This window comes from Sinocyclocheilus anshuiensis, unplaced genomic scaffold, assembly GCF_001515605.1.
Source record: "Sinocyclocheilus anshuiensis isolate Anshui unplaced genomic scaffold, SAMN03320099.WGS_v1.1 scaffold566, whole genome shotgun sequence".
Lineage (NCBI taxonomy): Eukaryota > Metazoa > Chordata > Actinopteri > Cypriniformes > Cyprinidae > Sinocyclocheilus > Sinocyclocheilus anshuiensis.
Genome location: NW_015542410.1, coordinates 1,416,473 through 1,430,940, shown reverse-complemented (window position 1 = coordinate 1,430,940; position 14,468 = coordinate 1,416,473). Strand labels below are relative to the sequence as shown.

General features: G+C 37.1%; 1 protein-coding gene across 6 annotated transcripts in view; it reads right to left on the bottom strand.

Moving 5' to 3' along the window:
- Positions 1-14,468, bottom strand: part of LOC107693346 (histone-lysine N-methyltransferase ASH1L-like) — a 39,545-nt gene that overhangs the window by 4,157 nt on the left and 20,920 nt on the right. For 5 of the 6 annotated variants that reach the window (XM_016492686.1, XM_016492689.1, XM_016492690.1 and 2 more), the window contains 15 exons: positions 12,853-12,999; positions 11,574-11,682; positions 10,999-11,160; positions 10,823-10,893; positions 10,431-10,597; positions 10,169-10,321; positions 9,608-9,662; positions 9,232-9,364; positions 8,301-8,570; positions 6,545-6,631; positions 6,253-6,343; positions 5,594-5,732; positions 3,636-3,808; positions 3,320-3,486; positions 1,507-1,990 (listed from right to left, as the gene is read on the bottom strand). In XM_016492686.1, the coding sequence (XP_016348172.1) occupies positions 1,507-1,990; positions 3,320-3,486; positions 3,636-3,808; positions 5,594-5,732; positions 6,253-6,343; positions 6,545-6,631; positions 8,301-8,570; positions 9,232-9,364; positions 9,608-9,662; positions 10,169-10,321; positions 10,431-10,597; positions 10,823-10,893; positions 10,999-11,160; positions 11,574-11,682; positions 12,853-12,999 (2,408 nt within the window). Of the gene's footprint in view, positions 1-1,506; positions 1,991-3,319; positions 3,487-3,635; positions 3,809-5,593; positions 5,733-6,252; positions 6,344-6,544; positions 6,632-8,300; positions 8,571-9,231; positions 9,365-9,607; positions 9,663-10,028; positions 10,322-10,430; positions 10,598-10,822; positions 10,894-10,998; positions 11,161-11,573; positions 11,683-12,852; positions 13,000-14,468 lie in introns of those variants that run through there. The other variant, XM_016492691.1, reaches the window with a different exon arrangement.

Sequence of the window (14,468 nt, the reverse complement as noted above, 5' to 3'; positions counted from 1 at the left end):
CACCTCACGAACGCACCGGCGGATCTCCACCAAATTTGGGGGATCCCTTCAGCTCGAGGAGCCCTCTCAAACACCACCCTCCGCGCGTTGGTAGCCCCCCGGGATCGCTAGATCGGTCGGTGCCGGACCGCGAATTTAACCACCCGTAACTCCCGAACCTATCGACCTATCGGATGGTCTCATTTGAAGGAGGGCCTCGAGATGTACACTTGATTCGCGTTCGAGAGGGTTCCTCGAGCTGAAGGGATCCCCCAAATTTGGTGTGGATTCGCCGCGCCTTTACGGAGATATGGCCGTTCAAAGTTTTAATGGTTTTCCATTTACTTAAGCTTTAAAGCGTTTCATCCAGGTCGCCAGTAGCAAACAATGGAGCGCGCTCTGCTGGACAAACTAAGTAATTACACCATTTCAAGCATTTTATCTGCGTTATATGTTCTGTAAAAAAAAATGTTCATATCGACGGCATTTTCGCCGATACCGATATATCGGCGACAGGCTCATATCGGCCAATAATATCGGCTAAACGATATATCAGTCGGGCTCTAATATTATTACTATTTCCCAACTAAAACTTAAAAAATATGAATAAAATAATACATTATTGACTTTAACATTTATGGCTGAATCTCAGAATAAGGTCAAGGATAAACAAAATTATAAAGATAAAATATATTTTGAAGTATAATTTTAACAGTTATATTATATTTTAGAACACAAAGTAATAATATTATGAATAGTATTAATTATTAATAGAAATAAAATCATTTCCAATCTAAAACTGTAAAATATAATGTAAATTATTGACAATTAATGACATTTACCAGTGAATCTAACAGAAAATGTCTAGGTCAAATTTCACTAAATAAATAAACAAACAACATTTTTCATGAAATATCCAGATAAAATCTAAACAAAAACTACAACAATATATATTTTGTTGTATAGTATAATATAGTTTAACTTTAAAACACAAAATAATATCATATGAATCATTAATTTTAATATGAATAATATCATTATGAACATCTATGTAATGTCATTAATATAATTAGTGTAAAACTGTAAAATATGAATAAAATAACAAATGATTGACCACATTCACACTTTTGGGTGAATCTCACAGAAAGAAATGCCCAGGCCTAATTTGACCCCTACAAAATCTGAAAAAAATAAAAATAAAATACTGTGATAAAAATGTAATATAGTCTGCATTAAATATTCAGCAAATTATTTGAAAAACGTTCAGTAAAGTCCTTTTCAAATAAATCCTCTCTCCTTTCAAAAGAGCATTCAGCATTTGTGTTTGGAGCAACAAAGCTAAAGAAATTGAATTTATGGTACTGAATGACAAAAATGAAGCCAACAATAAAGAGGCTTTTACAATTATTAGCATATTGGTGATACCATTGAAAAAAAATAAAAACGTGGGATTACAGGAATTAATTAGATTGAAAGGAATGTAATGTAACTAAAGCCTTTTGGTTAAATAAATATTTAGTCTCTTACCATTCTTGCTGGGCACCCGGTGCAGCAGGTCGAGCAGAATCTTGTTCAGTCTCACTCTCTGTGCTTCCCTTCTTCCCAGGATGGATGGATGAAGAGGTGAAGAGGAGAGTGAGGAAGAGCAAGGGGCATCCAATGCGTCCCGCCCTCCTCCTCCCCCTCTCTCTCGGGAGCCCTCGTCCGTCTCTCTCCTCTCTTCACCCTCCTCTTCTTCCTCTATGTCTTCCTCCTCCCCACCTGTCCTCCTTTCCTGTGACGTGGATAGCTGGGGAACAGGGGCGCTGGAGTCCTCCTGAGGGGTCTCCATCTCTCCCTCCGCTCCTCTCCCTCCGTCCTCGTCCCCATCTCTGGAGAAGCCAGCAGACAGCCGGTCACATGACACGCTGGGGGAGGGCTCTTCATCACAGGCTGATGCACCTTTGGGCCGCTCGCTCTTCCAGGCAGAGCGGCCGCCGTTCCTCTTGTAGTTATCCGGCACATAGTGAGGCTGTAAAGAGAGAGAGAGAGAGAGGAAAAAAAAAAAAAAAAGTGATTGGAAGCAACTGGCATACATAATTCATGACTGTTTGAATGAAAACTAGTCGATTAAGTAGTTATGAGTCAACAATGGGGGGGAGAAAAAACACAGATCTTTAATCAGATTTACAAACAGTCGATAACACCACTTCCCATCCCATCTAAAACTGTCAAAATATGAGTACAATTAAAAATGATGGCCTATAACAATGTATGGGTGACTCACAAAATGTCAAACAAAATTTCAAACTTAAATTGAAAAATATTTAAATAAACAAAAAGATTTTTACACACTCACACACACATATACAGTAATTAGTAATATTAAAAAACAAAGTAATACTACTATTAATATCAATAAATATTACAAAAAATTCCCATTTAAATCTGTAAAAATATGAATAAAATAAATAATTATTCATAAAAACATTTATGGCTGAATTTCAGAAAGATATGTCCAAAAACAAAAACAAAAACAAAAAAATCTGTAATGTAATAAATCAAATTTCAAATACAAAGTAATAATAGTGAGTTAATATGAATAATAATTGAAGAGTGCCATCTGAAATTTTCTTCTAAAATAAGCATTTTATCAGGCTCCTATATTTATGTTCAGCTATTTCTCTTTAATTGCATAGAAAGGACCTATATATTGCCATTAGAGTAAATTAGAGTAAATTTACTGAACCTAAACATAGGAGCCTGATACAAATGCTCATTTTAGATTAAAATGTCAAATGGCACTTATTATTTTAATAGCAAGTACAGCAAGTAAAACATGAGTAAAAAATATTGTTGTCAATAATATGTTATGGGTGAATCTCAGAAAAGAAATGTCCAGGTCAAATTTCACCCCTCAAAAAAAAATAAAAAATAAGAGAACATATTGTGATATAATGTAACAGTTTATATTAAATATTAAAATGTGAACCATTAAAAGACCCAAAATATATTTTGTGATACAATATAGCCATATTAAATAATAAAATATCATATTTTAAATATTTTATAAAAAAAAAAAACTTGCTACGTGTACTGCATTAAGCTACCTGAGACTTGTTATAGCACTTGCATATCATAGCTCTTTTGTTGATTTTGATTGCTTCCATTGTCCTCATTTGTAAGTCGCTTTGGATAAAAGCATCTGCTAAATGACTAAATGTAAATGTAATGTAGATATTACACAAAATAATATAATTAATGTTGTCATACAAAAAATCCTCATGGTTCTAAAAAATCCTTCTTATTTTTTCACTTCTTTATCAGTTTTGTGAGATTCCTAGCTTATACAACTACTCACTGAGAAGTCCTTCTTCGGTGTCAGTCTTTTGGGGAAGTGGTTGAACGCATAGGGCTTGGTGCACACTGGGTACCGGTTGCGGTGGATCTTGTAGAACAGGTGTGCTGATTTATCCAGCCGGTAGTCACAGATGTAAACGTCCTGTTCCTTTACCCCTTTCGGACGACCTGAATCCATTAGCGAGAGCATCAGGCATTAGCATGCAAAGCGTATGGTGGTTTTCATGTTTTCAGCATGTAACATCTGGTTCAGTGCATTTCTTGGATCTCACTGTTGATTTGTTTATGTAAAACTGTTGTACGTGTGAATGTCTCACCCTTGCAGTAAGTATACAGGTCCAACACACAGCATGTTCCCACCACCGCCTCCAGCGGTATGATCTCATACAGAGGCACTCGGAACAACTCGTTATGATAGAAGCGGCGGGAAGGAGAGTGGTGCGTCTCATGGGGACGGAAGTAGTGATGACCAAAGGCAAACCTCTCACCTCTAAAGAGAGAGAAAGTGAGTCGAGATCAAATCTAAGGTCCATGCGATTTAGTGAAGACATATTCCTTTCAAACAATCCCACCTCTACAACCAGAAGCTATTGACAGGAGGATAAGAACTTTGTTTAAGCCTGAGCCTAACACCGTGTCCTAACTACACGCGACGCGACGCAACAAGATTCCAGCGACAAGCAATTTGGCTGTCCACACTCAAGTATAGGTCTCTGCAGGAAAGTAATGGGAGTCACCAGATCGGGGCGTTTTTAGACCATGTTTCCTGATTGGCTGACGTCATAGTGACGGTAGGTTTAGGGGGGGGGTTAGGTAAGGGGGATCATTTTGATTGCATGATTGAGAAGCACCCTGCAGTTTGAAAACACCCACAAATTCAGAAACGCCCACTTTTGCTCTGCAGAGACCTCAATCTCTCCACACTAGACGTGACGTGACAGAATCAATCAAATATCACAGTCAATCAGAAGCGTGTGTGGGCGAGCTCTCAGTTGAAGCGCACTGCTCTTGCAATGAAATGGATACGTTTATAATCTAATTCATAAATATTAGGAATACACTCGTTTTAACGGTCATCTTTGCTTTAATTTATTTTCAAGATCTGAGGTAAACGATCTATTGTTGCTTTCAGTTTGGCTATAAGGTAACGCAATATGATATTTCAACTCATATTAGACACGTTTAACTTTGAATAAAGCACATAATCAACTGAGATGATCTACTCTCATGTTGTTGTTGCAGCCGCGACCTCGCGGAAATAGAAACCGTTTCTAAATTAGAAATTTTGCGTATCGGCGTCGTGGCTAGTTAGGACAAAACCTCCGATTAACATGGAAAAGATACCTTTTATCGCGTGTCACGGCATCGCGTCGCGTGTAGTTAGGACACGGTGTAACCTTTACGCTAAACATTAGGGTGATAGGAATGTTGTTCCATGGTCAACAGGAATGTCAATGCTTAATTCTGAATCAAGAGTGCAAATAACTATTTGAATACGAACGTTTGATAGCACTTTAGTTTAGGGACTAATTCTCACTTTTAACTAGTTGCTTATTAGCATGCGTAATACTAGCATACAGGCTGTTTATTAGTACTTATAAAGCACATACAAATAACCCCAAAAAGGGATAGTTCACCCAAAAACGAAAGTTCTGTCAGTAATTACTCACCCTCATGTTGTTCCAAACCTGTAAGACCTTCATTCATCTTCGGAACACAAATTAAGATATTTTTGATGAATTCCGAGAGCAAAGAAAACAAAAATAATGACTTTATTCAACAATTTCTTCTCTTCTGTGTCAGTCTTTGCCGCGCGTTCATGAGAGTACCAGGATGCAAGCGTGTGGTGCTGCTGATGCAGGAAATTGTTGAATAAAGTCGTTATTTTTGTTTTCTTTGTGCACAAAAAGTATTCTTGTAGCTTCATAATATTACGCTTGAACCGATGATGTCACATGGACTTTTTTAACAATGTCCTTACTACCTTTCTGTGCCTTGAACGTGGTAGTTGCGTTGCTGTCTATGGAGGGTCAGAAAGCTCTCGGAATTAATCAAAAATATCTTAATTTGTGTTCCGAAGATGAATAAAGGTTTTACGGGTTTGGAACAACATGAGGGTGAGTAATTAATGACAGAATATTCATTTTTGGGTGAACTATCCCTTTAATCAGGGATTAAACTACCCTTTAACAACTACCTTACTAAGTATTAATAAGCAGCAAATTTGGAATTTATTGAGGCAAAAGTCGTAGTTAATAAGTGTAGTGAATCTCACTTTTCGTTTTTCCAGAGTTTCTCAATACGGAAGATGTCCAGTTTGTCTCTGTTGATATGAGACAGGAGACGGTATGACTGACGCACCGGCTGGCCTTCTGTAGTGCGTCTGCTGTCTCTCATGAGGTACACACAGTCACCTGCAACAGCCACACGCAAACATAAATAAACCTAAACACATCTAAACCAAAATATTACAATATACACTACAGCTGGAAGTTTTTATAAATATGTTTGAAAAATGTCTCATGCTCAGCAAGACTGCATATATTTGATCAAAAACACAGTAATATTGCGAAATATTATTACAATTTTAAATAACTGTTTTCTATTTTAAAATATTTAAATATTATAATATTTAAATATTATAAATTGCCACTCAAGAAACATTTCTTCTGAGTTGTACTGCTTAATATCAATAGTTGTAACAGTTGTACTGCTTATTACTTTTTGGGGATTCATTGATAAACAGAAAGCTCAAAAACAGAAATATAAATTGTAATATAAATATCATTATTGTCTTTTTATCTATATAATGTTTCAATAATATAATGTTTAATTTCTTAAAAATAATAAAATAAAAATAAATACTGACCCCAAACTTTTGAACAGTAGTGCAGATTTGATTTCACAAACACACACACACACACATGCACTTACCCTGATGCAATAGTAAGTCATCACGAAGCAGGCATATATAATAGATGGATCCTGACTGGGCATAACTGGGTTGGGGCACCATTGGGACCTCCTGTTGAAATATGACAGGAAATGCATAAAAGATAAAAACACAAAAAAAGCTTTCAAAAGTTCCAAACATCCTGAATGACAGAGTAAATCTTATCCTGGGGTGACCTTTAAAATGTTGTGATAAGAGACCATATGGCCGTGCTAAACATAGTCAGAGAGGAAGAAAGAATTGTAAAGTTACACAGACTGAAAGGTCACATACCCTGTCCACTGGACGAGGGTCACACTGCTCACAGAGATAATGCTCCACATCGGCCTCCAATCGCATACAATCACAGTGCTGCCACACCTGACAGACAGAAACAGAGAGATACCTATTACCTATACTTACCCCAATTACACATGGTTTCAAATCATTGCACAACATATTACATGAACAACATGAATAATGATAGAATAATGAATATTTAAATTAGTATATTAGCCTGTGGTTTTATCGTTACCTAAAACTAAATGTATTGAAAATCATTTTATGGTAACTGAAATGAAGTAGAAATAAAAGAAACTATAAATATTAGATGAAAAACAAACTTGAATGGAAATGAGAAATGTTGCCTTTCAAACTGCTCTAAATACAAGTTTAGGTTGAATTACTAAAATTACTAAAACTAAAAATGAAATAAAAGTAAAGCTAATTTGAAATATTAAAGAAAAAATAATAAAAACGAAAAAAAAAAAAAAAAATTCACATAGCAAATTTAGACATGATTAACCAGTAGAAATGTGTCAACCGGTAGAGATTTTAGACCATCGTCTCTATCGTGGTTACACGCATATGTGACGTTGTGGCTGCTGTGCTACATGGTCGTGAAAACTTACCGTTTGCATGCGTTTTTAAGCATTGCATTTTACAAACAAGTGATTTTAAGCCCTTGAAATGCAATCAGCAGCAAAAAAGAACTCCTTTCACTATATGCGCACGCTGTCTGAGAAACTGTTTCTGAGCGCTGTGACTGTCAGAGAGGTGCGCGCACATGAATGCAGTGCTCATAGAGCACGGGTGTATTGAACGAGTTATTTTTGCCACTTTACAGGTCTTGAATGGTTAAATACACACACTTGTATATGACAAAATTCCTATCTTTGCAAGTATCTTCGTAAACACAGTAGGTCTTAAGTGAAGGAAAACAGCTGCGAAAGAAAACAAGTAAAACTATATTGGATCTGGGCAGCTCTTAAAATGACAGCAGTCTAATATTTCCGGGCAGCTCTTAGAAGTGACAGCAGTCTAATATTCCTGCTGTCTGTCATTCATGTTAATCAAACAACAAAAGAGAGAAAATCTTTCAGTGCTCTGTCTTGACTAATCACTTTTGTAACTTTAATAAAAAGAGAGATATATTTAATTTACAGTGAAGAATATGCAGGTTTTTTTTAAACATCTGATTACTTTATACAATGTAGCATTTCTCAATAATTTGTTCCACTGTAATTTTTTTGTCCTATTGCTTGTAATTAGTTCCTTATTCTTAATTACTGACTGTTTACTTGTCTTCGGTGAGCTTGAGTTTTTGTTTTTATTTAAGCTGGTATTATTTTTTTGTGATACTGACACTGATGACAAAAAGTATGAAATTTCTATGGTATCAAAAATGTCGATATCATAAAAACCTTATTAAAAGCAAAAATATCTACATCATGATATATATTGTTACCGTGAAATAAAAATACTCCCATCGAGATATAAGATTTTGGTCATATTGCCCACCCCCAGGATGTTGCAATGCAGCTGGTATGGTGTTCTAGATGGTTGCTTTTTATGACAAGTCAAAAGACTGTATTCCCAAGCCTCTTTAATATTCAGGTCCCTAGATATGAAATCTGATCACTCCTTGCCAATTTTACAGTCTACCAGGTGAAAATCTTTAGTTTGGTCAATTTGAAAAGTAATGCCACAGAGCTCTCCTCAACAGGGAGATTAGGAATTAAAATCCCTAATCTTAAGTATGAGCACATACCATGCACTTCTCACACTGGATCATGAGCCCCTCATCCTTGTACATGCCACAGATGCAGCGGATCACATCATCGTCTTTGTCATGGCTGCCCCCTCCATCATGGTGATGGTGGGCGTGGTCTCTCTCCAGCGAATCAGAGCTGTCGGCCTCACTGGCAGTCTCGCCCACAATCTCATCAATCTGAACCGCAGCCTCATGACGCGCACCGTAGTACGCCTTTCTCAGCCGGCACACGTCACGACCCACAGCAGACTTACGGCCATAATATTTCTGTTGAGAATAAGGAAAAGTACAAGAGAGATTAAGGAAAGTAATGCAGAATATGCCAGAGAAGATACTTTGAAGTGATTTCGACATGTCCAATTAACTGTGAAAAATATAAAATATTCATCTTTGTCCTTATTCTTTACTATTTCTTTGTTTTTTTATTTAAAACTTTTTTTAATGAGGACAAAAACACTGAGTGCACCGATTGTCCACTTGTTTATCACTTATTTATTTGTCAAACTCTGAGTACTTCTTACATTAACTAAAATGATTTTATTAACTATAGTTCTTTTCAATATCATTACTTATAATGACATCACAAAGACATCATCATACATCAGTAGGCTATATCATAGCCTACTATAATCATATTTGTGAGTAGGGGTGGGTAAACACACGTGTAACAGTATATTGGATGCGGGCAGCTCTTAAAGTGACAGCAGTCTAATAATCCTGCTGTCTGTCACTCATGTGACAGAATGTAAATTTCTATAGTATCAAAAATTTTGATATCATAAAGACCTTATTTAAAGCAAAAATAACTATATTGTGATATATATCGTTACAGTGAAATAAAATTAATTACTCATATCGTGATATAAGATTTTGTTCATATCGCCCACCCCTATTTGAGAGCAATGAGTATAAGAGAAGTGGGACTAACCTCAGCATTACGAAACACTTTCAGCATGTCCGAATCAAATGCCTCGACGGTTTTGTAGTGCCCAGTGAGGATCTGCTTCTCTATGGTACTGAGATCTAGCGGATCGGTGACCTTCTCATAGTACTGTATGTTCCTGTTGACCCATATGGACATATCACAAAAAGTAAGTATAGCCATGAAGGATGAAGATGTTACAGTGACCATAAGACACATCTTTGATTGTTCTCACAGCAGTTATTAATACCTCAGAATGTTATAAGAACCATATTTGCAGGTCCCTGACAACCTTTGTAGACCCTTTAACTGCACCAAATATTTAAAAAGTACATATTTATATAGTAAATAATCTGTACTAAGAATATAATATTGTTCTCACCTCTTCCTAGAAGGTAGGTTAAGCAGCGGAGCAGCAAGAGTCTGACCAGTTGAATCTTCAAAGAACAAGAAAGCAACTGATTATGTGAGAATGCATGTCATATGCAGTGTGTTTAATTGAAAGTAAGTCTCATGACGCTGAGGCAATAAAACAAAAATGCACTACAATTAGATTGAAACTGGAATCAACATTCTAGATGAAATCAAAATCAAAGCTTTTTGCAGAATCGCATAACACACTAATTGAATTTTGCATAACTAAATCATTTAAAATGAGATTTCCAGCAGAACAAACAAGTAATGAGTGTCAGCACTTGGTAATAAGTTCACAACTGATTGCAGTCTAGACAACCGACTGTCTCACAAACTACAAATGCATGTCAAAATCAATGTCTACACCATGATTATATGACCTTTGCTTCTTGCTTTGCATAATAAAAATGATTATGCAGTCATTAAAGTGACTGCCAACAATAAGATCAATAGCAAAAACTGTTTTTTTTTTTTATTTATTTTTTTTAAGTATGATGGTGTTTGTGTGAATGAATTAGTGTCTGTTTACCCTTGTAGCTTGTGATCATGTCACATATCTCCTTGAAGATGTGTGCCAGGCGTGCAGTGCGTGTAACTTCCGTGTTCTCCTCGGCTGCCGCAAGTCTGCGTGTGCGCACAGAGCGTGATGTCTGCAGCGCTGAGAACTGAGTCAGAAATACATCTGGAAAAAAGCAACACACAATGCTAATCGTGCAACGTTTACCTGAAGTCTCAAAGCAGAATAATGACACTTGAGATCAAGTTGATGAATTGTGCGCATGTCCACACACCTGACTTGATGTTGCCATCATCGCGGATGACTCCTCCCCAGCGTGTGTAAAGAGACAGACCACTGTTCTCCCTCTCTCGCTCTCCTTCTCGCTTCAGAAGTTCCTGTTTCTCCCGCATCTTCTCCCAATTCCGCAGCAGGAACACTCGATGTTTCAGCACAAAGTTCCTAAATTCAACAAGAAACCAGCAGAGGATGTCTGAGTGTGAGAGACTGGTCTATTATATTAGAGGTCGTTTCATATAAAGTCACTCCGTTTATTTCAATGTGCCAAATGTAAAATGAATGCTGTTTTTGTTACAAATACATCCTCTACTGGTAATTGGACTTGCAAAGCGTGTAAAATATGACCCTTTAAAACCAGAAAATAAAAAGTGTTTGATGGCATCCTACCTCTCTCTGTTTGACATAGGCTTCATTAAAAGGTGCTGGTAAAACTTGCTGCTGTCACTGGACTCTTCCTCCTTAATGGTCAAATACAAAATAATGGTTTTGCATTAGGAAAATGTTGTACTAGCAGCTACTGTAGCCAATAGTAGTGCATCATTATTGAATGAACTGTGTCATACCCGTTTCTTCAGTGAGTGTTTGGACTTGCGTTTCTCTTTCAGTCTCCCCAGCCTCCGGGCTCCGCCCCCTGATCCGCCCCCTTTCCCAGGCAGCCCATTGATTCGCTGGCTCTTGCCGCCAATGATGCCACGGCAACCCTCTGAGCCACACTTGCAGACTTGCTGCATAGCAACAAGAGCAGAGAAACATTATCATTTGGCAAGCAAGAGGAAAATGTTAAACATCTACTACAGGTCCAATCCACCAGCATATCAAAAACCTGATGTTAAAATGTTAAAAAAAGAAAATTAAATGTAAACTATCAGTGGTAATCAACCTTGTTAATGTGAAATATTATAATAAATAAAAATAAAAGCTTAAAAAAAAAAATTTCTCAAGTCTTCTAAACTCTGTGGCTGAAGTTATTAAGCAGCTGAGTGATTGAATCAACACCACCGATCCGGACGAATGAAGTACAAGCATCCGCTACAAAACACAGCTGCATACATACACACTGTGCATGTGTATGTACATGCTTCAGACAGGCACGTTCCTGACATGCAGGATACGGGTGGCCTCAACTCTTCCAACGTACCTGTTCTTCTGTGTTGAAGGAGTGGAAGTTGTAGTCATATGTCAGCTCTGTTCCGCTGTTGACGTCTTTCAAAGCAAACAGACCAATACGGTACACTCCATTCACCGACCTGAAAGAAAGACGGACAGACTGATGATTTAAACTCAACTCAACCTTAGTCAAGTTTCTAAAGCAATAATACAGAAAGCTGCGGAGCATCACTACTCTAGTCTTCAGTGTCACATGATCCTTCAGAAATCATTCTAATATCCTGTTTTCTTGCTCAAGAAACATTTCTTTTTTATTATCAACACTGAAAACAGTTGTTCTGCTTAATATTTCTGTGGAAACCGTGATACATTTTTTCCAGGACTCTTCAATGAATACAAAAGAACAGCATTTATTTGAAATATGATTTTTTTTGCAACAATGTCACTTGATCTAATGATCTACTGTCACTTTTGATCAATTTCCTGAATAAGACTACTATTTTCTTTCCAAAAACTGTTGAACTGTAGTGTAATCATGTTAAATGCCTTGTCTGTCTTACTGCTTTAATATATTGTAGCTACGCTGCATATGAATGTTGAGCCTCGAAAGCAAATGAACTCAAGCAACATCAAGCATTCTGGGCTTGATACTGAACACCTAGGCTGAGTTGTACATTATGCAATAAGGTAGAATGAGGCCATTTTGCCACAGATGTGGGTGTGTGTGTGCTCTAACAGCTAACCACTGGGCAGCACAGCTGTGTCCCCCACCCTAAAACACAAGCTATAGATAATCGCTCTTCTGTGACAAGATGGATGATCTGCCACCATCCAGCCTACAAGCACTGTTTTTAATGTGTGTATGTGTGTGTGAAAGAGAAAAACGTAGACAGAGTAAGAGATGGAGGAGATTACATTTTTCTGTGGACTATGTGTGAACACCAACACCTAATGTGTGTGTAATTGTGTTATGGTACCAAGCAGATGTTGGTCACTGACCTGGATCTTGAGTTCACAATCTCGTTGCTAATATATAATCCTTCAGATTTTGACTAATTAAGCTAATTTATGAAACAACAGTTTCAACAGCAGTGACCTCTTCCTCTTTAATTTGTTCAACATGACCATGGTTTGTTCACAATACAGCAATTTCTAAAGGATAAAGTCATTGCTCATTCAGTACTTGTGGTCGTCCACGTCCCCAGTGACTCATCGTTAAAAATGACCTTTCTGATTCAGAACATCAGAAGCTGATGGAATTTTATTATCGTACTTCTTCAGTGACTCATCAACGGTTTTGTTTTACTCACCATTTCTGCATCTCACAGTTGGGCTCACAGCTGTGGTTGACAAAGCGAGCCTCGTTGCCCATGCGGTAGCTGTCGATGACCATGCCGCTGTCCAGGTTCAGACAGTAGTGGCCACTGTGGGAGAAGTACTGCTCCATCATGCGACTCCTAAACACAAAACAGACTTGCTGAATGTATGATAATATTCTTCAGAACAGCAGATTAAACAATCAATCAAGTAAAACTAAACTAAAAGTATTTCCCGAGTCCTGTCAACTCTAAACGGTCCTATCATCATGAAGTCAAAAATGCGAAGAAGTCAAAAACGCGAAAAAAATAAAATTAATTAAAAAATAATAATGCTGTAAATAAGTTCAGTTTCTTGCACAGACCAATCGTTTTGCTTCTTAAGACCTCAATATATCGTCAGGAGCCATGGGTTTTGGGTATTAAAGACGGGCAGCCGCTGACTTGCATTTTATGAATCACCAAGGTTTCAGCAAAAAATCTTCTTTACTGTTCTACTCAAGAAAAAAACTCGCCTACATCTTGGATGGCCTGAGGGTAAGTAAATTAACAGCAAACTTTCATTTTTGGGTGAACTATCCCTTTAATAGTGCAATGTAGTTGCTACCAAAGTCTCTTTAAGACAACTCATATCACTCGGCGGCCATCTTTGAAACGCCTCTCGGGCAACTCCTATTTCTTTGAATGGGGAAACAACAAATTTTCCAAAACTGTTCATGAAGCTTGCGATTAAATTTCATATTTGAAATCACCAAAGAAATCTGACGACAACTGACAAAAATCTTAAATGTTGTTTATTTTGCTCAAATAGCATTATAAAAAGCGTATTATTTAGGCTAGATCAGCCAGTGCGCATGCGCAGTCCTAAGCGCACATTTTAGAGCGCTGACTGTTTCTATAGCAACCGGGACTTCTAACGGCAGCTGCAGTGACATGCGGACTTTACCGATTAGCGATTGGCTCTTTCATTCAGAAGGCGGGCCTTCTTGCGATTGAGCGGCCATATTGAGCGATGCATTTTTCCCCATTCATTTTTCCGTTGCATTTTTCCCCATAGCAACCAAGTCTTTGGTTGCTACCCTCTAATTCTTAGTTAGAATGTTTTAAATGCTTATATCTTTGTGCAATTTTGTGCATAGTTTTAAATAAACACTATTAAAAATGGTAGTAATTTAATTATCTTTTATGTATTTTTTTAAGATATTGTATTTCCAGCTGTATTAAACATCACATATGTTCTGATGGTTTGCGATTTTGTCGATGTGATTTTGCTCTGACTTTGTGGCAGTATTCTGCTTTAAAAAGAAAACAAAATATTATATTCAACGCAACATATAACTGAAAAAAAATAAAATAAATAAAACAAAATAAAAAATGTAATTCCTGAAAAGGTTTATACATAGCATTTGAGCTTCACATTAAATCGTTCAGGAGGATCCACCGACGCTCAGCACAGTTCGAACAGTTCGGACATTGCGTGAATCAGAGGTAAAAAACGATATAAATGCTGTTCAGTGTCTTGCACAGAGCAATCGTTTCGTGTCTTTACACATCAATATATCGTCACGAGCCGCAGGGTTTAATTTGGTTTTGTTTGTGTATGTTTTTTT